This window comes from Tamandua tetradactyla, chromosome 2 (assembly GCF_023851605.1).
Source record: "Tamandua tetradactyla isolate mTamTet1 chromosome 2, mTamTet1.pri, whole genome shotgun sequence".
In the NCBI taxonomy this organism is placed as follows: Eukaryota; Metazoa; Chordata; class Mammalia; order Pilosa; family Myrmecophagidae; genus Tamandua; species Tamandua tetradactyla.
The window spans coordinates 75,620,942-75,644,945 of record NC_135328.1 but is presented as its reverse complement, the minus strand read 5'-3'; the positions used below and the strand labels follow the sequence as shown (position 1 = coordinate 75,644,945).

The following is a 24,004-nucleotide window of genomic DNA, read 5'->3' as shown; positions in this document are numbered from 1 at the left end:
ACTCTAGATGTTCTAACCACTGTGTACAAGTCCCCTAAGAGGCTGACATTCAGGTGCAAGTTGTTTTTCCCCAGTAACTAGGTTCATCTCATAACACAAAAGTCCTCCTTCTCATGAGATTGGTTAGGCACTGCCCTGAGGTCCTGGCAAAAAGAGAGAGCAGCATTGTGGGGTGGATTTCTTCCCAATGTAATGATTCTCTTTGCTTCAGCTGTGACCTGTCCTGGCTGCCCTCAGGGAGAGGAGAATGGAGACAGTGTGTGCCTTACTGACTCTGCCTGTGAGTTCTGCCTTGTACTGGGTGATGCTTGTAATGTTTGAACCTTTGATTCCTTTGAGGAATCTAAAGACCTCAAACTGTGTGAAGCCAAAATAATAAAAGGAGTTTCGTTTTTTTCTTTAAAGAGCAATTTTACATACAATCTGATAGGGACAGTTCATGTATAAGAGGGGACCCATCCAAGATTATTGATTGTGTTGCTGCCTTGACACTCGATCCAAATCCAATATTAGAAAACACAGAAAAAATTTTTCCATCCTTACTCAGCACGCTAACAGATTTGCTAGCTTAAAAATCACTGTTTGGGTGGTTACTGTTCTTTCTTTTTCTAAGTGTGATGCTTCATTACAGTTATCTTGTTTTCCATCCACGTTGGAATATCAGGAATTGGAAATGGCTCTGGTTTTGTTTACCTGATGTTCTCAGAATTTACAAAGTTTGTGAAAGCCTTAAGAAATCCTGCACTGGGCCCTGGATTTAGGAACCCAGTGAGATTTACGTTATGCCCCTCTGAGTAAAAGGTCAAGGTCCTTTTGTGGGTTATGATATAATTGTATCATATTGTTACAAGAATGTGGGAATAAGAATCTTTGTAGATCATAGATAAATAATAGTTATAAACTATGTGTCATCCATTGGTTTTGTCTTTGCACTTCTTCTTCTGCGTTAATCTGGTAACAAATCTTTGTTTCATGAAGGAAATATTAACGACATGGTACAGCGTGGACAGCCTCCACAGGCCTGATTTCTGGGGATGGACAAATCAAGACATCTGAATCTTTAGCAGGAATTGTTCCTGAATATCAAAGAGAACTCTTTCCACCTGGATGGCTAAGGCAGTGGAATCTGAGACTAGGATTCTTCATGACCATCTTTGATGTACAAAGACATCATCTAAAGGTTGGGGAAAAAGACACATCCCCACGGATTTTGTTTCAGCCTGTTAGATTCCACTGGGATTCCCACAGGAAGCAATGGTTTGCTGTTTTTATCATACTCACTGCTAAGGCATCTGTTGCTTTTCCTGTGTAGCCCAAAACTCAAATTAACAAATTTTATAAGTACTTTTTTACATCCATGTTCTTTGCATATGTACGCACCAGAAGGTCAGCAAGCGCCCACCTCGTTTTCGAGGTTCTCTCTCAAAGGTCATTGAGTGAAGGAAAAAATGGATGGATGGATGAATGAATGGATGGATGAATCCACTGCACTGCATAGTTTCCTATTAGTTTGCAGAATTAGCACCTTGGGAAGTTTTTTATTTTTCAAGAACAGAAATGTCTTAAAATAAATTTAATGACAATTTATTAAACTTTTAAAACAGTAAGTAACATAGTTAATGCAAAGCAAAGGTGAACATATTTATATAAAATAGAACATATAAATTAAAAACTGTAAAAATTGTAAATTACTTGAAATTCTTAAATAAATAAATAAATACATATTTTATGAAGTAAATTTCATTTATGGGTCCCTAGTTACAGTTCACTAGATTCTGAAAATATTTGGGCATTATATATACCTAATAATACTGATAAACATTTGTTAATTTTGAGTACAATTATTTTATAGCTGAAGCAAAAAAAAAAAAAGGTCTTTAAATGACCGGAAAAATAAGTCTGAGTTTGGATGTTCATCTCTGGGAATCACTTTCCTTTCTACTTTCTGAGTTTCCTTGTGAGCTTTTGAATGAAGAGAAGCCATCTCCTGATTTCCACTCTGACAACCTCCCAGGCACAGGTACTGTTTTTTTTCTCTTGTAGATAGAGATGGATTCTCTGGAAGTATCTCCTCATGGCCAGTGTGAGGTCCTTCATTCCCAGGAGAGATTCTTCTCCTCCCATCTCCTGCAGCAAACAGGTCTCAAGGTCCTCCAGCTGGCGGTGAAGTCCTGAGAGGAGTTGTTCCAGGAGGGTCGTGTTCCAAACAGCAGAGGAGGCCTCAGTGTGGAAGAGGTTGAAGATCTGCTGGAGCATCTCGTGGACGACAGACAGGGCCTGGGCCTTCTGGACCCGGCTGGCCTCCACCATCTCCTGGGGGAATCTGAAGTCAGTCCTGTCCTTCAGGCAGGAGAGAAGGGAGATCTTCCCCATTCGTCCCAACACTGTGAGGGTCTCCTGCTTTCCCACGTCCAGGCTCTGAGGCAGGTCACAGCTGAAGGAGCTGGTGGGGCTGGAGAAGATCATCACCAACACCAGCAGTGAAGGGACTGAAAAAGCCATTGGTGAGTTCCAAGGAGACCCTCTTCTGGTTGAGATGGGGGGACCGTGAGCTTCGAACCAGGTTCTCTGAGGACCTTCTTCCATGTGTGCCATTTAAATACTGAAGACAAGAAATTTCATTTTCTGAATTTCACCCAGACATTTCTATTCCTCATTCTGGAATTTCCCTTCTCCTTAGTGGCCTGAGAAGATGTATCATTTGCAATTCTTTCTGTCTCCTTACACTGAGAGTTCACTTTACACAAAAATATTAGAATTCCCAATCCAATGAAATGCTTATCATCTTAAACACCAATATATAATGGATAGATCTGTGTGGATACGTGTTTTCATATGTTAAGAAGAACTTTGAGAAATCATTCCTTGGCTTCTTTTTAAACCTTCTTTCTCCCCCCACTTAATATTGTTCATTGAAGTGTGGTAATCAGAAATGAAATGTGTCCTTTATGTGTATAGATCTACTTGTGCTTTCTGTCATATCCTTAATACCAGGTACTTGATAACATCCGTAAAGAAAAGGGCACTTGGATCCTTCAACTCATGGGAGCTTTCACCTGGTTCATGCTGAAAGAGTTGATCAAAGGTTGTAGATCTCAGAACAAGGTGAGAACTTGGTTTATCCTTATCCCCATTTTCATTCTGAGGTAACTTTGCCCCCATTTTATGTGGATAATGAAACCACACAAAAGGGAATTATATGTGTGTGTGTGTTTGTGTGTGTATATGTGTGCAAGCACAGTCATGTGGTTTGGTAGGACGGGGAGTGTCATAAGGGTTGGTTGGATAATTGTTCCTAATTTCAATGATATGCTCATGTGCACCATTATTACTACCTCTCTCAAAGCATCCCCTCATCTCACCCGTATTTCCACAAATGTAGTACACCCTCTCCTCATAGCCTAGTATTTAGTATTTAGTTTAGTGTTATTACAACATATACACTTTTGGGGTTATTCCCTGAAAATAAGGATCATGTCAGCATACTTTTCGTACTATCCTTTAGACAATCCTGTATTGTGTGATGGTAGGTGTGGGGAGTGGAATTGTTGAGCATATGAGCCTACATTATTTATCTTCCATGTTTCCTCCTCTTAATTCAAGCACCACCGTACAGTTTGGTGTATGTGAATGGCCTAGGATGGTTAGTAGTGGCATGTTCTTTTTTCAGGTGTACAGTAAGTCTGATAGCCTCCTCTCTTCATAAGGGTAAGAGTTCTCCATCATTATTAAATCCATATACCTTAAATAGCTTTATGATAAGCAGTTTGCCAAATTTGGTTTTCTTTATTCTACTTAATTGAGATAAGTACTGAACTGCCCATCATTGCACTGAGCCAAGACTATACCAAGATGATTAATCCTCCCTCAAAATGAGTGAAGTGCAACCATCGCTATCATCGAGACATGCAAGCAGTTAGAATGTGTACACTGGGTTTCTTTGTTGCTTCGTGGCAGAGACGTTGTCCAGCCCAGTTCATTATTCTGGCTGTATCAGAATAATGACTTTGTGATCCATTTATTCTTTCAGGTTTTTTACATAATTAAAAAATTGTTCCCTCTTCTTTCGTATTAGATTTTTCTCTGATTAAAAGTTTTCCTTATCTCCTTCTAATGTTTCTAATTTGCTTTAAGTTTTGTTTCAAAAAGGAGAAGCGAAAGTGTAACTTAAAAAAATTACATTCTTTGTATGATTTTCGAGATATCAGAATATTCAGCTCACTTTTAATATTCCTAGAAAGTAAAAGGAAGCAGTCAAAACTAATGCACATATGGAAAAGGAAAGTAAATGCTGAAAATTAAAAAAAGAGGAAGTGACGTCTTTCTCTCCTGGAAAGACAACATGACACAACTAATGACACCACCAGATTCTGGGGTGTTGCACAGAAGGACAGGTTTCAGTGCAGCAGGTGGATGAAGTGTGGAAACGGCAGGTGGCTCCAGGAGGGCAGCTGGCTCTTTAAAAGAGGTTGTTGCTTAAAAGGCTACTTTTCAGTGTTGAAAATCAGAGAATTTTTTCCTTGCTTTCTTCCCTGCTCTTTTCCTCATGTCCCCTCCTCCATCTTCCCTGCTCTCCCTTCTTCTCTCTCTCTCTCTCTCTTCCTCACCCCCCCTCCATTTTATTTTTTCCACAGTGGACCATGGAGATGATTCAACCCTAGGATATCGTTACACCACCTGACAATCAGCAGAGTGTGAATTGTACACTGAACAGCCATTTAATTAGTGTGAGAGAGGTTTGGTTTCTCAGGAGCGAATAGATGTTATGTATTTAGACAGAGCAGTACTTCCATACATATGTTTACGTTCACACAAAGATGAAATGAGAAATAAAACCTGGCTTTTGATTTTTGAGCTAAGAATTAAAGGAACGTAGCAGATCATCTCAGGGAAACATCCATTTAGTTCCCATAGCTGGCTGGGTTGCTTTTCTCCATTATGGGAGAGGCTAACAGGTCATGCTTACTTTGTTCCAGGTGTTGTTATAAGGACATCACACAACCATCATCAGGGCATCCCGGCATAGTGGGAATGGTGATCATTTCCGTGTAACAGGAGTGAGGGGGCAAAGGTCTCATAGCCTGTAGATACTAGAGCTGTGACCTGAACCCAGGCTGCCTTCCTGGAGTTAAATATCACAACCATGAGAGGCAAAGTCTCTTCCGAATAACATTTACCCTGCCATATATAAATGCTAATAGGTTTTTACCTTCCGCTTCCCATTTTTCCTGTTCATTGGAAGCATCATTCCCTCTCTCCAGATAGACCAGAATCCATTTGGGTAAAATACAGGCCACTTAACACCTTCTAATTTCCAGCCCTGTCTTTCACATAAATGATGCTACTTGTTGGGCTCAACCAGATTCCTAAAACTCCCCTTTCCCACATGAAATATTTTCAAAAATTAACCAGAAGGTTAAAGTCTCCATTTCTGGGGGGTGGTGGTGGTGCATGGTCTGGGTACCAAACCTGGCTCTCTGCATGGAAGGCAAGAATTTTATCACTGAACCATCCATACACCGTAAAGTATCTGGTTTATATTTATTTGTATTGTCTTTGTTTTCAGAATCCTTCATATTTCCAACAGAGGTCTTTAATGCTAGGTTACACACTCTTTGGAATATTTACTCCTTTTTGCACTTGCTGTGGGGCAGAGACTCCTCTGTCTGCCCCTTTGACAGACACTGCTCGAGAATCTAGGGACAGTGTTACTGCCCTCAGGGAGCTCACAGTCCAGTGAGAGGTCAGAAGTCACACAGCTAGTTAGGGTGATAACTTCATTACCAGTGTGCAGAGAGCAGCTAAAGGCTTAAGGCTACAGAGTTAAGGAGGATGGAGTACCGTGTAGGTTTAGCCACTATTTATAGAATAAATCATGACTTTTGTCCAGCTCAATACCCTCTCTGAATTTTCTATTTCTCCATCTATAAAATTTAAGTGACTCTGATGATTATATCTCAAATGGAAACTGTGAAGATTCAATGAAATTATGTTTGCAGAATACTTTGCTGAGAACCTGTATATAACATAATTTAGCCATTAATATTAGTATTATAGAAAAATCTTTACAGGTGCAATGAGGGGATGTCATGATAAGCTATGAGTACCATTGCAGTCCAAACTATCCGGTTTCTATGACATTGTCTAGACTTTTAGTTTCAGGAACAACCAAGAAGGTATGAAAAAATATTTAAAAGTAAGGCGGATACTGCATTTGCATTTCTTGATTATGAGTCCTCCATCCCGTACACATGTCAATGAATGTTCATTTTTTACTTGAGTTCACACATATACATATACACAAAAGTAGAAGGGAAACAAAAGAGGTAAAGTGAATATTTCCAGAAAATGAAAGTTCATGTGCTGTGAGCATCAAATGTCCCCACAATGTGCTGAGGCAAGGCTCCCTCTCCAGGCAGCTCTGCAGAGTTACTAGCTCCCCAGGGCCCTCCCAGGCTCTGTGCTGAGGGTTCTGCTGAGGCTCTGCCCCTTCCCCATCTGTTGTCTGGCCTGTGTCCTGCCTGGGAGCCACGGCCATTGGGAACCCTTCACTCTGGTGAGTCAAATGGAGAGAATCTCCCTCCTGTCATGTATAAAGGACAGGAATGACTTCTGATCTTCTCACGTACTCATGGATGGGAACCAGTTTGAGAAGACGCTACCACCCCTGTCCAACCTGAGCTAGTCCAGCATATCTTCAACCTCCTCACACAAGTGGTTCTTTAGTGGCTTAGGATGACACTCTGCTTGACACATTTCTCTTTGGATTTTATTAGCACCTGAAAGATCTGGAGACATGATCGGAGAAGGAAATGCAAGTAGATCAGACACCCCTGGAAAGCGAGAACTCCAGACTGACTGTGAGGCGGCACTTCCAAGGAGTCAGGATGCATCTGAAGGAGAAGCAATAGCTCTGTGCCTGGGAGGTGGTCTGGGTTGAAATCAGAAGGTGCTTTCTTTTCAACAACAAGCTCAAAGGAAACCTCTGGCAATAATGGACATGTGATTCCCAAAACAGTTCATTTGGTCAACTCATTTGCTCCTTCCAAGATTGAGAGTGCAATCTTCATCATTGTTTTTATGCCAGATTAAAAATAAATCATGGCAAATTTTTTGGATTCATAAGCTTTTAAGATAGAGACATGCAACTTCCATTTGCTTCAACTGAACAAAATTTTATAATTTTTATTTACGTATATAAAATTATTGATATATTTACATTGTTTGCAGTATTTAAATATTTAGTGTCCTTTAAACACTTGTTTAATATTGTGTTTTGTACAAGACTCTACTGCTAATTTTTAAGTTATGGGAAATAAATGCCATTTGAAGAAAACTATGTTCTTGCTTCACACGCATTGTTAGTATAAAGATTGACAAAAAGCCTTTTCTCATAAATAAACCCAGGCAAAGAACCTGAGTGAAGAGGGAGTGGGAATCCCCAGCATCAATCATACTATGATGGGCATCATGAGTAGGTATAGAATCTGATCCCCCAGGACATAATTCAGCTATAGAAAGTAGAGCTCTGTGGCGAAGAGCCCAAGGTCTGGACCCAGTCCTCTGCTTGGCGCCTGCAGCATGAGCGATACTTCATGTGCCATTGAAGAACTGAGTGAGCCTAGGGAAGTTTACTCTGCTTCTAAACTGTGGGCCCTGGAGAGTATGGGAGAGACCTGAGGAAGTGAGAGGAAGCCTCACATGTGTGACTGGACCCTGAATACTTTCATGTCTTTATTCTGTACTTTAAATATTTCAAGCATAATATTGAATGCTATGTCCATACAATTAAATATTAGAGTGTAATGTCCTTTTATTTTCTACGATGGTTTCATACTCAGTATTTATTTGACTGTCAAATTCACCTAGAAAGTACTGGTAGCATTTTTATTATTTTGCTATTGTTCATTCAATAAAGAGTGTTTAAGCTCCTTGTATGTAACACCTACTAGGTGTGGTGTCAGATGCCAGCGACACTAAGGTGAATACATTTTACACCTGCCTTTTAGTTGTGTATAGTCGTCTAGACAGCTGGTCTAAGGAGAAGAAAGGGCAGCTAGTGGGGCTTCCCTGAGAAATGGAGAGAACAAGGAGATGTCAGTGCATCCTAGACTCAGCCTCACTGGCATGCAGTGTGGAGCTGCGTTCTGACTAGTGTGTGGCGTCATTATGTTGTCAGATTCTGTTTAGATGGGAAAATACTCAGAAGACAACTATCATTCAGCAAATCCTGGTGTGGCACCCCCAGCATCAAGCGATAGGGCTTGGTAAATTCTAATATAATTAACTGAAAGTGAGCAAAAATGTGAAAGATGTAAGCCTTTCAAATTGGAAAGAAAAAAGTGATACTATTTCTGTTGTGAAAAGACATGATCTTAAATATACAACATTCCAAAGAATCCACAAGAAAGCTCCTAGCAGCAATAAATGAATTCAGAAAAATTGTTGAATATTAGATCACTGTAGAGAATTACTTGTTTTTCTATACACCAGCAATCTGAAATGAAAATAATGAAACAATTCCATTTACAACTGCATCTATGAAAATATCTAGTAACACATTTACCCAAGGATGTTTTGTTAGTCAAAATTCTTCACAGAAATAGAAGCTTCAGGATATATTTATGTAAATGTTAAAGGTTTCCTTATAAGACTGCACTCACATAATTGTAAGGATAGACATGCCCAAATTCCATAGGGCAGGACATGAATTGAGACTTTGGCAAAGAAGGCTTTGATGAATCCCTCAGAGAGGCTGGCTGGATGAAGTAGAGATAGAAATTCTCCTTTTTATTGCTGAAATCATCAGTTCTGTTAAGCCCATCAACTGATTGTAAAGGGCTTCTCCCATTGCCACAGCATTCTCCTTTGTTTATTATAGATGTAATCAGCCATAGTTGTGATAAATTGATAGTGCCTTTAATAGCTTCACAGAAGCAGTCAGGCCAGTGCTTGTTTGTCCAAACCTTTGGCACACTGACCTAGTCAAGGTGACACATGAAATTGACTATCATAGATGTGAAAGACTTATCCTCCAAAAACTATGACATACTGCTAAATGTGATTAAAGAAGAATGAAATCAATGGAAAATCATCTCATGTTCATGGATTAAAAGATTTAATATTGGAAACACAGTTTCTTAACCTATTTCTTCTGTAGTACCACTGTTTGTCCTGGAATTATCCTTATTTCCTTCCCCCTTTTGGCTGGCCTCCTTCTCATCTATCTATCCCTCCTGTTTTGGTTTGCTAAAGTGGCCAGAATGTAATATACCAAAGATGGATTGGCTTTTCAAAGGGTGTTTATTAGATTTCAAATTTACAGTTATAAAGCCATGAAAATGTCCGAATTAAGACATCAGAAAGAGGATAGCTGGACTCTGAAGAAAGTCTGCCACTTATATCATTCCCATCTCAGTTGGTAAGACCCTGTTTGTTCTCGGCTGGTCCTTGCTCCTGGTTTGTGGCTTTCAGCTTCGGATTCCAGTGATCTCCTCCCTGTGCCCTGTGGGTCTTCTCTGGGCACCTTTTGGGGCATTCGTATCTCTAAGCATCTGTGGGTCCTCTTTTAGGTTCTCCTGGGCAAACTCTGGATTTCATCTCTGAATCACCTCAGACATTTTGTGTTTTTTTTTGGTCTCCAAGCCTCTGTGCTTGCTCCAAAATATCTCCTTCCTTAAAGACTCCAGTAAACAGATTAAGACCCACTTTGAATGGGTGGGGTCACATCTGCATGGAAACAACCTAATGTGAAGTTCCCACCCAACCATATATCTGCACCCACAAAATTAGAATAAAGGACATGGGTTTTCTGGGGTGAGTAACAGTTTCAAACCAGCACACCTCAGTTAGGAAAAAGGGAGGGTGTATTAGAAACTATTACTAAGAAAAACATTCTGCTATTCTGACTAACACAGCAGCTAAGATACAACTCTCCAAGTCTGGGGCTCAACTCTTCCTGAACAGTGAGGTGGAAGGCCCACCCTTTGCCTTCGGGGCAAACTCCCCTCTCCTAGCCTTAGGGTTCTTCTCTTCAGTCCTTAACTTCCATGGTTCTGACCCTGAAGGTAGGTTTCCTTCAGTTTTTCCCTTTCCACTCCCCTTTAGTCCAGACTTGCAGTAGTTCCATTTATACAGGTGCCATAGCACTCTGGTTGGTTCCCTATGCAATAGGCTGGGATTATGCCCATCAGACAAAAGGACTTTCACTAATCCTTTATGGATAACTCCATCTCAAATCTTCCTTTGTCCTGTAATGGCTGACTGCTTCTGTGTTTGGTCAGATCCTCATGTGGGGCACTACTCTCTGGGGTCTCCCTTTCTGGAAGCCACAGTTTTCCAGACTGACGATTTCTGGTGTCTTTGTGCCCAATTGTTCAGTTCTCAGCTTATCTCTTTCCTCTTGCATTAGTATAAGCTGCAAGGAGAAGCCACTGCATCTGGCACATTTTCATTGGAAAAATCTTCTCCTAGATATCCAAGTTCATTACTCTCAAATTCTGCTTTCCATCTACAAAGAATGTCTTCCTTTCAGTTTTCAATGACATGTTCATCATTTCTGCCTAAGCCCTTATCAGATGCATCTTTAGAGTCCACATTTCTAGCAACAGTCCCTTCAAAGCATTCTAGGCCTTTTCTATTAAGCTTCTAACAACTCCTTCAGAATCTTCCCCTTTTCCATTTAAAAAGCCATTCCAACATTTTGGTAATTGTGAGCCGCAGCAACACCTCACTTCTCTGGTACCAAAACCATTCAGTTGCTAGTTGCCAGATTGCAATATACCAGAAACAGAACAGCTTTTAAAAAGGGAATTGAATAAGTTGCAAGTTTACATTTGTAAGGCCGTGAAAATGTCCAAATTAAGACAAGGCTATAAGAGTGTCCAAATTAAGACATCCAGGGAAAGATTCCTTGATTCAAGAAGACTGATGGGTCCAGAATACCTCTATCATCTGGAAAGGGACATGGCAAAATCTGCTGATTTTCTCTCCCAGATTCTTGTTTCAAGGGGCGTTTTCCTTCCTCATCTCCAAAGGTCTCTGGCTGAGTGGACTCTGTCGCTTCTGGTGGATCTAAAGCTTTTTCCAAAATGGTTCCCTCATAAAGGGCTTCAGTAAGCAACTACACTTGGAATGGGTGCAGACACATCTCCATGGAAACAATGCATCTGTTGGTCTTTCCAACAAGCTGGGTGTGTGCGTGTGTGTGTGTGCGCATGTCGGTGCACACCTTCAATACTCAGCCAGGCCACTTACAAGTTTGCCTTACTCTTCACTTCCTGCGTATGCCCAGCCTTAATTTCAGCCAGAGTCGGAGATGAGGCCATTTTCAGATCTTCCCTGAGCATTTGCACAGTTCTGCAACTATGCATACCCTTCTAGATTCCCAATATATGATCACATTTTTCAGACCCCTATGGACATCTTATTTCTCTGCTTTTTCTTCTAAGCTTTTAGACTGGATATTGTTTGGCCTTATTGTTTCCGTTACCTATTGCCTCACGTGGCCAATACATTAAAACACTTGCCTGTAAGTGTTTTTGAGAAATGTTCTTCAGGGAGAAGTTCTTAGCGTTGGTTGAGCTCTTTGATAGGAAAAATAAAGATAACCCTTTCCAGTGGGCTCTTTGCACCTGACAAGTCAAATAATACCAATCATTGGAAAGGTGGGTGTGAAGGCATTCCAGCTCCATTCTGCTGCCTCCAGTACCCGGGATGTAGTCTGCTACTCCTCAAGTCTCCTACTGTGCTTGGGTGTTCAGGAGAGGACTAGGGCAAGATAAATGCTGCAACTCTTGCTGTTGTTTACTGAGATCCAGCTGCTTTGCTTGAACACATGCTCCTAGGTTTTTTTTAAGTCTTTGGTTAATTTCCAGATTTCTGAAAAAGTAGATGCTGGCTATTTTTGCCAGGTTTTTTTTGTTGCATTTATGGAGAGACAATTTTTATGGGTTTTTTACTTTGCCATTTTCATGAGTGTCCCTGGTCTGTACATACATTCCAAGAATCTGAGGATCAACCTTCACAGACAAAATTGGGCCTTTCCTTACCATTTCTTTGAACTGTTGTCAGTAACTGACAAATGTCAGGTGCAATTTTGCTTTCATAAACAGCTTCAACAAACACCACCTTCTTATTTGGTTGGTTTTGTACATGGTGTTGCAGTTTTCTGCCCTTGAGATAGTTAACCAAATAAGAATTTAGATTGCCTTTAGGGTAAGAAGATGTTGGGGATTTATGAACATGAATTTCAGATTTCTAATGTCTTTTTCTTTTACTTATGCTTTTGTGTATTTGTTTTTTAATGGACAGGACTTCAAACTTTCCTTTCTTTTCCCTATTCTAATGTAATTTATGCATCTCAGTGGGATATCATGGCAGGGAGATGAATTTTCCCTGCCTCTAAACCAGGATTTACCCACGTCCAGCAGGTGGCAGTAAACCCACAGGTTTACTCATCTTTGGCCAAGGGATATTTCACCACCTAAAGGAAAACTCCAAAGCTGAGGGGGCAGGGAGCACAGAGAAGAATGCTGCCTGAGACCTCAGTGCTCCCTTGTTTTACCTCGATCCAGTTTAGGATTGGAGGGCAAGTTGTCAAAAGAAAAAGGTCATTAAAAGATTACAATAATAAATGGAGGAGGTCAGCTCTGGTCCTTAAACTCTATACTCAGACCCAACCAATTCATTTACTTCTTGGTTGAAGGTCCTGATGAGCCAAGGGAAAGGAACAGTCCACATGGCACTCCAGAGGACCTTTCAGCTCTTGCTTAATTATAAATGAACCTCACTACAGTTTCAAATGTAAAGTCTTAAAACATGCAGCAGCTGTGGTAATGATAGCAATTACCACAATTACCAAAATTAATTAACCAAAAATGTTTTGCATTCCACAGTGGGAATATATTTAGAGCCAGGTTACACACTAGGCCAGCATGTGAGTAGCATTGCTTTACATTCATACGCTTCATTTTTATACGAGAATTGTTTAATCCTAGCAGATTACTGCCATATTGACTATAAGATTTCTGACAATTTCTAAGAATACAAAACTAACATAGCAGCACATGGCATTAAATTACTGTCATTGTAAGAGCGTTCAAAATTAATATCATTTTGTGAATAAAATGATATAACAGAAATCATTTTATTCACTAACTCATTCAACCATCTCACCTGTTTATATATGATCATACATTCCCAGCTATATCTGTTCATATCACGTCTGCTAGACGCATTTACCAGGCTGACTAAAAGTACAGTTCAGGAAGGAACTAACATTGAGCCATGGAATGAGTTAAATTTGGTGATATTTTTAATTAAAAAATTAGGAGATAATTTCACTTGATTTTTAAAATATATTGTCTTTAAATGAATGACACTTGTAGAATTGAAGGGGATATGAGAAATGTCAAACACACATAAAGGTAACATAAAAGCAAAGCGTAAATCAATAAAATAAGACCCATAAACAATACAATAAGAGATTAAATATAAACTGCTTAAACATTCCTGTTAAAAGGAAAACTCCTGACTCATTTAATAAACAACTTCATAATTACTCTGAATAGAGGGAAATGGCTAATATCAATTAATAATAAAAACTAAAAGCAAACGATGGACAGAGATAGGCAAGACTATAAGAGGGAAAGATGTAGCGGTTGTGACCTCTACATTGATAACACTATCAATGAGAGATTGATAATGAGTGATCATAAGAATTCAATTAAAAAAGGTTAAATTTGAAAAATAGTGTCAAGATATAAAGGAAACAAATATAATACATAATTATATTATAAAAGTCATGGAACTAAAATGAAACATTCAGCAACAACTTCTAGAAGTCTATAAAAACGTGAGGAGAAACAAGATGCATTACTGAATTTTAGGACAATATTATTTTTTCTAAAAATAATATAGAAAACTGAGATGGGTAAAAACAATTGGGAAATACTATTTAAAGAGTAAATTAGTGACTAAGATTCTGGGCACTGTAACTTAAAACAAGAAAACTTGGAGAATTTCAGTTAAGAACAGAGGCCATCAGGAGATAGAAAGATGGAAGATATTGGGTAATTGGAGCTGGAGGGATACATATTGTGCAACAGGACTGATTGTAAAAATTCAGAAATGGATAATATAATACTTCCTAATTGTAGTACAATAATGTTAGTACACCGAATGAAGCTGAATGTGAGAATGATAGAGGGAGGAGAGCTGGGGGCTCAAGTGAAACCAGAAAGAAAGACAGACAATAAAGACTGAGATGGTGTAATCTAGGAATGCCTAGAGTGCACAATGATAGTGAATAAATGTACAAATTAAAAAATGTTTTTGCATGAGGAAGAACAAAGGAATGTCGATATTGCTGGGTGTTGAAAACATATGGTAATTCATATTTTAAAACTTTAACTTGTATGTGAGACTACAGCAAAAATTTTGGTACAAAATTTATATTTTGACTAGTGCATTTCCTAATATAACTTATGTAGACAGTTTAATTGAACTCCGTAAATACATGGAATCTTGAATAGGGCATGAGATTTTGTAGGTTTGCTGTTATAGTTGATCAATGTTTGTAGATCTCGGAACAAGTGGAGAACATGGTTTATCCTTACCCCCATTTTCTAGCTGAGGTATCTTTGCCTCCACTTTAAGTGGATAATGAAGCCACGCAAAGGGGAATTAGATGTGCGTACATGTGTTTGTGCGTGTGTGTGTGTGTATGTACAGTTGTGTGGTTCAGTAGGATGGGAAAAGTCCTATGGGTTTTCTGGATAACATTTTCTAATTTCAAAGAGATACACTCAAGTGCACTGTTACTACGACCCTGTCTCAAAGCATCCCCTCATTTCACCATTTCCATAAATGCAGTGCACCCCCTCCTCACAGCGTAGACTTTCAGTATTTTGTTTAGTGTCTTACAGCACCCACAGACCTCTTTGAATCGTCCCTTGAAAGTAAGGAACGTATCAGCATACTGTCCCTAGAACCCTTGAGACAATCCTGTATTTTGTGATGTAGCTGTGCGGAATGGAATTGCTGTGCATATGAGCTGATATTTTTTAATCTCCTGAGTTTCCTCCTCTTAATTCAAGCATCACAATATAGTTTGTATGCATATGAATGGTTCAGAGTGGTCATTAGTGACATACTCTTTTTTCAGGTGCACAATAAGTCTGACACCTTCCTCTCTTCATAAACAGAAGATTTCTTCATCATATTAAGTCCATATACCTTAAATAGCTTTGTGAAACTCAGTTGTCCAAATTTAGTTTTCTTTATTCCATTTAATTGATAAAAGTACTGAACTGGCCATCATTGCACTAAGCCCAGACTATACCAAGATGATTAAATCTGCCCTCAGGAGGAGCAAATTTGCAACCATCACTAAGTTGAGATGTCCGTGCAGTTAGAATGTGTGCACTGGGCTTCATTGCTACTTTATGGCAGAGATGTTGTCCAGCCCAGTCCATTACTCTAACCGCATCAAAATAATGACTAAGTCATCCATTTGTTCTTTCACATTGTTTTGCATAACCTAAAAATTGTTCCCTCTTCTTTGGTATTTGTCTCTGCACTGATTAAATGTTTTCCTAATGCTCCCGTAGGGTTTCCAATTTCAGTTTGAGGTTTGTTGCAAAGGGTAGAGAAAATGAAATGAAAATAAAAGACATCATTTACAAGGTATCTGAATATCGTGCTCACTTTTAATATTCCTGGAATGTAAAAGTAAGCAGCCATGGAGAAGCAACACACAAAGGCAAATAGAAAGTAAATGCTGAAAATTAAAAAAGAGGAAGTGACGTCTCCCCTCATGAAACGACAAAATGACACATGTAACGACACCACCAGAATTCTGCGGGGTTATATAGAATGACAGGTTTCAATGCAGCAGGTGGATGAGTCTGTTGAAACCGCACATAACTTTTAAAGGAGGCAGCAGATCTTTAAAACAGGCTGTTGCTTAAAAGATTAGTTTTCAGGTTTGAAAGATCAGGTTTTTTTCTTACTTTTTTCCCCCAGTTATCTTCCCTTTCCTCCTCATCCCTCTCCTCCAACTTCTCTTTCTTCCTCTCCCTCCATCCCTCTCTCCGTTCCTCCCTCTGTCCCTCCGTCCCTCCCTCCCCTCTTCTACTACTCCCCTCTCTTTTTTCCACTGACCACAAAGATGATCCGACTTCATGGATTTAGTCACACCAGTTGACATTCAACAGAGAGTGGCTTGCGGATTGAATGGCCATTAATTAATGTGTGAGAGGTTAGCTATCTCAGGGGCTAAGAGATGTTATTCATTTGGAGAGGGCATTACCTTCACACAGGTGTTCAATGTCATGCAAAGACGAAATTAGAAATAAATCTGTTTTTTATCAGATTTAGAGGAATGGAGGCAGATCATCTCAGGGAGACTTCTGTCCAGTTTCCACATCTGGCTTGTCTCCATTATGGGAGTGGCTCACAGGCCTTGTCTGTAATTGTTTCAGATGTTGTTATAAGCACATCACAACATAGCTTAAGGGCATCGCGGTGCAGTGGGTACAAGTAACATTTCCGTGTACAGTGAGGAGGCAAAGGTCATCGAGCCCAGACCGCGCGGTGGCGGCGACGTGCGCTGCGCCCCGAGGAGCGCGCCGAGCCGGCGGAGGCCTGGCGCTGTGGCGGTGGCGGGGCGGGTCCCGCGTCGGCCCCTTTGCGCGCGGGGGGAGCCGCCGCCAGTGGGCGAGGAGGCTGCGGGACGGAAGGCGGCCGGAGGGGGGCGCCCGCGGGACCTGCCGCCATCGCCCCTGCAGGCCCAGCACCCTCGCCGCCGCCACGCACGGACCCCGGTTATGGACGTATTTTCTGATAAAACTGGACTGGAATGATTTTAATGACATTTGTATATATATATATACATTTTTAAATTTTGCCTTTGCCTTAAAGTGCCAAGAGAAAATTTGCACATTTCAAGGTGGTCTTGGCCACCTCCTTGATTTGGGTGCTCTTGGATCTGTTCCTGCTGCTTTATTTCAGTGACTGCAACAAATGTGATGAGAAAGGGAAAGAGGATTTCCTGCTGGAGATGTTCTAGCGGCGGTACAGAAGCGCATGAAGGTCCTGGAGAAATGGGGAAGCCAGCCGTCATTCCTAAAGATGATCAAGGAAATATGAAAGAGATGTTTGAAATCAGTCAGTTCAACTTACTGACGAGTGAGATGATTGCCCTCAACAGAGCTTCACCAGATGTGAGGTTAGAAGGGTGTAAACAAAGGTTTATCGGGATAATCTTCCTACAAGTGTGGTGATTGTTTTCCACAGCAAGGCTTGGCGCACACTTCTGAGAACTGTCCATATTGCTGTCCATAAATTGCTCACCAAGACATATGTTGGAAGATATTGTTCTGGTGGATGATGCCAGAGAAACAGACTTTTTGAAAAGACCTCTAGAGAGTTCTGTGAGGAAATTAAAAGTACCACTTCATGTAATTCGAATGGAACAACGTTCTGGGTTGATCAGAGCTAGACGGAAAGGCGCTGCTGTGTCTGAAGGTCACCTTTTTAGATTGTCTTGTGGACAGATAGTGGCATGGCTGGAGCCTCTCTTAGCCAGGATCAAACATGACAGGAAACCAGGCGCATGTCCAGTCGCTGATGTGATCAGTGCTGACACCTTACACATTTCCAGGAGGCCCAGGGAAGACTATCAATAAAAATAACAGACGACTTGGAGAAGTTTGGATGGATGAATTCAAGAATTTCTTCTACATAATTTGCCCAGGTGTTACAAAGGTAGATCATGGAGATATATCATCAAGTCTTGGTCCAAGTCCAAAGTTACAATGCAGACCTTCCTCTTGGTACCTGGAGGATATTTATCCTGATTCTCAAATTCCATGTCACTGTTTCTCTTTAGGAGAAGTCCGTAATAAGGAAACAAATTAGTGTCTGGGTTACATGGCTAGAACAGAGAAATAAAAAGTTGGAATTTTTAGCTGTCATGGTATGGGAGGTTATGAGGTTTCTTCTTATACTGCCAACCAAGATATTAGAACAGTTGACCTTTGCTTGGATGTTTCCAAACTTAACGGTCCAGCACGATGCTCCAATGCCACCCCCTAACAGCAGCCACCTGTGGGAGTGCGACCCAGTGAAGTTCAGCCTGCAGCATGCGGACACGCGTCAGTGCCTGGGGAAAGTCCCGGAGGAGGAGAGCCGGGGGCCCAGCGTCAGGGGTGTGATGGAAGCCGGTCCCAGCCGTGGCTTCTCAGAAACATCGCCCTTCCAGAACTATCCTGAGACCAAGTTTACGAAAAAAAGAACAAAAATAAGGATTGACTGGATTACTTCAGCATGCATTTCTGCCACTTTCTTAAGTGGCAAAAAAGGAAAAGTGTTTTTCTGCTCTGCGGGATGTAAGGCTCATCAGCCATTAAAGTCTGAGACTCCTCTAGCTCTTCCTTAGCTGTGAACCAGCCTTCCTGGCCAAGGCCGTGACGCTACATACTAATGAGACTGTGCACACTGATGTTTACAAGATTGAAAGAATTTCTCATCAAGAATCATTGTAAAGAAAACTCAGACAATGAAACAACCAAGAAACTGTACTTTCTGGAGAGCTGTACTTTTTATGGTTTGCTTGCACATCAGTAATTTCTGCTGAATGTGCTATCATGATGAGAGATTTCCCAAATTTTTTTTTTCTGATTAGAATTGGTAGCCAGTATATATTGATAAAAAAATAAATGGAAAAGAATTGGAACCAGATTCAAAATCATGAAAATAAAATTTGTAGAATAATTTATAAAGCTATATTAAATAGGGTTGAAAGAAAATTGAATCAGAACTATGGGAAATATAATTTGCTATGGTGTAGTTTTAAATTTCTCTCTATATTTTCTGCTTCAGTGGGGAAAATAACTGAATTTGATGACATTTATTTTATTTTCATATGTGATAATCATGGATGCTTTTTTTTCCTTGGAGGTCTGAAGTTGATCTGGAAAAAAATGGCTCTTTGAGATAACAGTTTTAATGTCTTTCTACAGTTATTTATTTTAATTTATTTTATTTGGTTTACAGGTATTGGAATTATAATTTTTTTACTGTCTATTATACACTTGTTTAATATTGCATTTTGTACAAGACTGTCCTGTAAATTCTTTAGTTATGGGAAATAAATGACCTTGAAGAAAACCATTTTCTTGCTTCACACACTTTTTTATTTTTGCATGGGCAGGCGCTAGGAATCGAACCCGGGTCACCAACATGGCAGGCAAGAACGCTGCCTGCTGAGCCACCATGGCCTGCGCCACACACTTTTTTAATATAATTAATATAAAGATAGTGCAGAGCATTTTCTCACAAAATAAACACAGTCAAAGTACCTGAATGAGGAGGGAATAGGAATCCCCAGCACCAGTCATGTTATGATGGGCATTTTGACATAACTCAGCTATAGAAAGAAGAGCTCCTTGGCGAAAAGTGCAAACTATGGATTTTATGAGTCCATAAAATTTGCCATGATTTGTTTTTAATCTGGCATAAAAACAGTGATGGAGATTTCAGTCTCAGTCTTGGAAATAGTAGATTAGTTGACCAGATGAACTCTTTTGAGAATCACCATGCCCACATTTCTGCAGGTTTCCTTTGAGCCTGTTACTGAAGAGAAACCACCTTTGGATTTCAAATCGGACCACCTCCCAGCACAGGAACCGAATTGCTTCTCTTTCAGATACACCCTGATTCCTCGGGAGTTTCTCCTCACAGCCAGTCTGGAGCTCTCACTTCTCAGGTGTCTGATCTTCCTTCATTTCCTTCTCCAGTCATGTCTCCAGGTCATCCAGGTGCTGGTGAAATCCAAAGAGGAATGTGTCCAGCAGGTCTCATCCCAGGCCAGAAAAGAACCATTTGTGATGAAAAGGCTGAAGATTTGCTTGAGGAGCTCATGCTGGACAGCGGTGGTAGCGTCTTCTCAACCTGCTTCTCAACCATGAGTGTGTGGGGAGACCAGAAGTCATTCCTGTTCCTCAGACCTAACGGGATGGAAGTTCTCTCCATTTGACTCACCAGTGTGAAGATTCCCAATGGTCATGGCTTCCAGGCAGGACACAGGCCGGACAACAGTTGGGGAAGGGGCAGAGTCTCAGCAGAGCCATCAGCACAGAGCCTGGGAGGGCCCCTGGGGAGCTGGTGACTCTGCAGAGCTGCCTGGAGAGGGAGCCTCATCTCAGCACATTGTGGGGACACTTGGTGCTCACAGCACACAAACCTTCATTTTCTGGGTTTTTCTATTTTACCCCTTTTGTTTCCCTTTCTAAGGTTTTTGGGTATTTCTGAATTCGATTAAAAAATGAACATCTATCAATATGAGTATCAGATGGAAGAGTCCAAAGCAAGAAGTGCCACGCAGTATCTGCCACAGTTTTAAAACATATTTTTTTCACACCTTCTTGGTTGCAGCTTGGGAGAAAATTCTATACAATGTCAGAGAAAGGGTATTGTAGGGATTGCAATGGTACCCAAAACTTTTCATAACATTACCTCATTGCATCTGTGAAGATATTTTTTATAATACTAACATCGATGGCCATGTTTTATCATGTATTTATTATGTACAGGCTCTCAGCTAAGTGATATACAAACATAATTTCATTGAATCTTCACAGTTTCCCTTTAATATAATCATCATTGTCATTTATGTTTTATAAATGGAGAAATGAAACTCAAAGAGGTACTGAGCTCAACAAAACACTATATAAATGGTAGATAAACCCTAAATGGTACTCTTTCAACATTAAAACTTTATCCTTTATCTGCTCTCTGCACACTGGTAATGAAGTCATCACCCTAACTAGCTGTGTGACTTCTGACCTCTCCCTGGACTGTGAGCACCCTGGGGGCAGTAACACTGCCCCTAGATTCTAGAGCAGTGTCTGTCACAGGAGCAGACACAGGAGTCTCTGCCCCTCAGCAAGTACAAAAAGGAGTACATGTTCCAAAGGGCATGTATCCTAGCATTAAAGAAGTCTGATGGAAATATGAAGGCTTCTGAAACAGAAATCATAAAAACTAATTTAGATGGATACTTTAACCGTCTGATTAACTTCTGAAAACATCTCATGTGGGAAAGGGGAGTTTCAGAGATCCAGGTGAACCCAACACTAGCATCATTTATTTGAAAGACAGGACTGGGAATTAGAAGGTGTTAAGTGAGTTCTATTCTATACAAAAGGATTCTGGTCTATCTGGAAAGAGCCAATGATGCTTTCAGTGAATAGGAAAAATGGGAACTAGATGGAAAGAACTTATTCAGTTTTGTGTATATCAGGGAAAATGTCTGATTCAGAAGCATCTTTGCCTTTCATGGTTGCAATATTAAACTCCTGGGCTGAGCAGCCCGGGTTCAAGGCACAGTTCTAGTTTGTCCTTGTTGTGTGACCTTTTCTACCTCACTCCTACTACACAGAAATGATCATTGTTTCCACTACTTCAGGATGCTCTGCAGATGGTTGTTGTGATGTACTTATGACAACGTCTGGAAAAAAGAAAACACAAGACTTGTTAGCCTCTACCATAATGAAGAAAAGTAACACAGCCAGCTAAGGAAACTGAATGGATGTTCCCCCAAGATGATCAGCCTCTTTAATTCTCAGTTCAAAAGAAAAAAGTTTTATTTCCAATTTCATCTTTGTATGAACTCGAACATGTGTATGGAGGTAATGCCCTGTTCAAACGAATAACATCTATTCACTCCTGAGATATGAAACACCTGTTGCAATTAATTAAATGGTTGTTCAGTTTACAAACCACTCTTGATCAGTCAGTGAGACTAAATCTGTGGAGTTGGGTTATTTCTGTGTGTGTGTGTGTGTGTGTGTGTGTGTGTGTGTGTGTGTGAGAGAGAGAGAGAGAGAGAGAGAGAGAGAGAGAGAGAGAGAGAGAGAGAGAGAGAGAGAGAGAGAGAGAGAGAGAGAAACAGAAGGAGTGAGAGGAAGACAGAGGGAGGAGGGAGATGAAGAAGAGAGAGAAAAGAACTGGGAAGAAATTAAGAAAAAAATTTGCTGAATTTTATAGCTGAAAACTAGCCTTTTAAGCAACAGCCTGTTCTAAAGATCCAGCCGCGCTCCTCTGGAGCCATCTGCGGGTTCGACAGTCTCATCCACCTGCTGCACTGAAACCTGTCATTCTGTATAACAGCCCTGACTTGTGGTGGTGTCATTAGCTGTGTCCTTTTGTCATTTCAGGAGAATAGATGTCACTTCCTCTGTTGTAATTTTCACCATTTACTTTCCTTTTGCCTATGTGTCTAACTTCTCAATGACTGCTTACACTTTTACTTTCTAGGAATGTTGAAAGTGAGCTGAATATTCTGATGTATTGAAAATCATGGGGAGAATAGGTTACTTTTTGTTGTTACATTTTCTCTTCCCTTTTTTGTAACAAACCTCGAAGTGAAATTGGAAACATTACAGGGGCATTAGGAAACCGTTTAATTAGTGCAAAGACAAACATCAAAGAAGAGGGAACAATTTTTAAATTATGTATAAAATGTCAAAGAATAAATGGATCACTTAGCCATTCTTTCGGTAAAGGTAAAATAATGGGCTGGGCTGGACATCTCTGCCACGAAGCCACAAGAAAGCCGAGTGCACACATTCTACCTGTTTGAACGTCTCGACATTAGCAACAGCTCCACCTGCCTCATTCTGAAGTCAGATTAATCATGTTGGTATAATGTGGGCTCAGCACAATGATGAAAGTTCAGTACTAATCTCAATTAAGTAGAATAAAGAAAACCGAGTTTGGTAAACTGTATATTATAAAGCTATTTAAGGTATATAGATTTAATAATGGAGGAGAACTATTCCCCTTATGAATAGAGGAGGTTATCAGACTCATTATACTTGAAAAAAAGAGTATGTCACTGCTGACTATTCTGGGCCATTCACATACATACCAAACTATATGGTGATGCTTGAACTAAGAAGAGCAGACTTGGGAGATTAAATATTATAGGTGCATATGCACAGCAATTCCTCTCCCCCACCTACCATCACAAAATACAGGATTGTTAAAGGGTTCTAGGAAAGGTATGCCAACATGTTCCTTACTTTCAAGGGATGATTCTAAGAAGTTTATAGGTGACGTAAGAACACTAAACAAAATGCTAAAAGTCTAGGCTATGAGGAGAGGTGTACTACATTTGTGGAAATACAGATGTGATGAGAAGATGCTTTGAAAGAAGTAATAATAATGGTGCACTTCAGTGCACCATTTGAAACTAGAACCAATTATCCAATCAAATCATAGAACTCTCCCCATCCTATCAAACCACACCACTGCATAAACATACACACACACACACACACACACACACACACACAAATGCATGCACAGACATCTAATTCCCTTTTTGTGGTTTTGTTATTAACCTAAAGTGGGAGCCACACCAACAAGAAAATAAGGATAAATATGAACCACATGCTTCTTGTTCTTAGCTCTACAACCTACTATCAACTGTATCAACATGAACCACGTGAAAGTTCCTATGGGTTGAAGGAAGCATAAGGAGTCCTTTTGCTTTAGATTGCCAAGTGCCTGGTATTGAGAATATGACAGAAAACACAAGTAGATCTATGCATATAAAGGACATATCTTTCATGCCTGATTAGTACATCAAAACTTCCATGAAGGATATCTCAAGGGGAGAAAGAAGATTTAAGAAGAAACTGAAGAATGATTTCTTCAAAGTTGTTCTTAACATATTAAAGAAAGTATCCAGACAGCTCTATTTAAAAATGGTGTTTATTAAGATAATCAACATCCCATTGGATAGGACTTCTAATATTTTAAGGGGTAAACTGAACTCTCAATGTAAGACTACAGAAAGAATTAAAACTGATACATCTTCTCAGGACACTGAGGAGAAGGGAATTTCCAAAATGGGAAATAGAAAGGTCTGGGTGAAATTCAGAAAATGAAATTTCTTGTCTTCAGTATTTAAATGGCACACATGGAAGAAGGT

The 24,004-nt window shown here is 40.1% G+C and overlaps 1 protein-coding gene and 3 pseudogenes across 1 annotated transcript; 3 read left to right on the top strand and 1 right to left on the bottom strand.

Moving 5' to 3' along the window:
- Positions 1 to 1,938: 1,938 nt before the first annotated feature.
- LOC143660833 (interferon omega-1-like) lies at positions 1,939 to 2,502 on the bottom strand. Its single transcript, XM_077134251.1, has one exon. It carries the CDS (start codon positions 2,500 to 2,502, stop codon positions 1,939 to 1,941), a length of 564 nt encoding a protein of 187 aa, XP_076990366.1.
- Positions 2,503 to 3,042: 540 nt separating this feature from the next.
- Positions 3,043 to 6,995, top strand: LOC143656830 (interferon alpha-2-like; annotated as a pseudogene).
- A 9,834-nt stretch (positions 6,996 to 16,829) lies between these two features.
- On the top strand, positions 16,830 to 17,648 carry LOC143656819 (polypeptide N-acetylgalactosaminyltransferase 1 pseudogene; annotated as a pseudogene).
- A 1-nt stretch (position 17,649) lies between these two features.
- Positions 17,650 to 18,276, top strand: LOC143656808 (polypeptide N-acetylgalactosaminyltransferase 1 pseudogene; annotated as a pseudogene).
- Positions 18,277 to 24,004: the final 5,728 nt, after the last annotated feature.

Coding starts and splice junctions, on each gene's coding strand:
- LOC143660833 (XM_077134251.1), bottom strand. CDS start 2,502: ATGGCTTTTTCAGTCCCTTCACTGCTGGTGTTGGTGATGATCTTCTCC.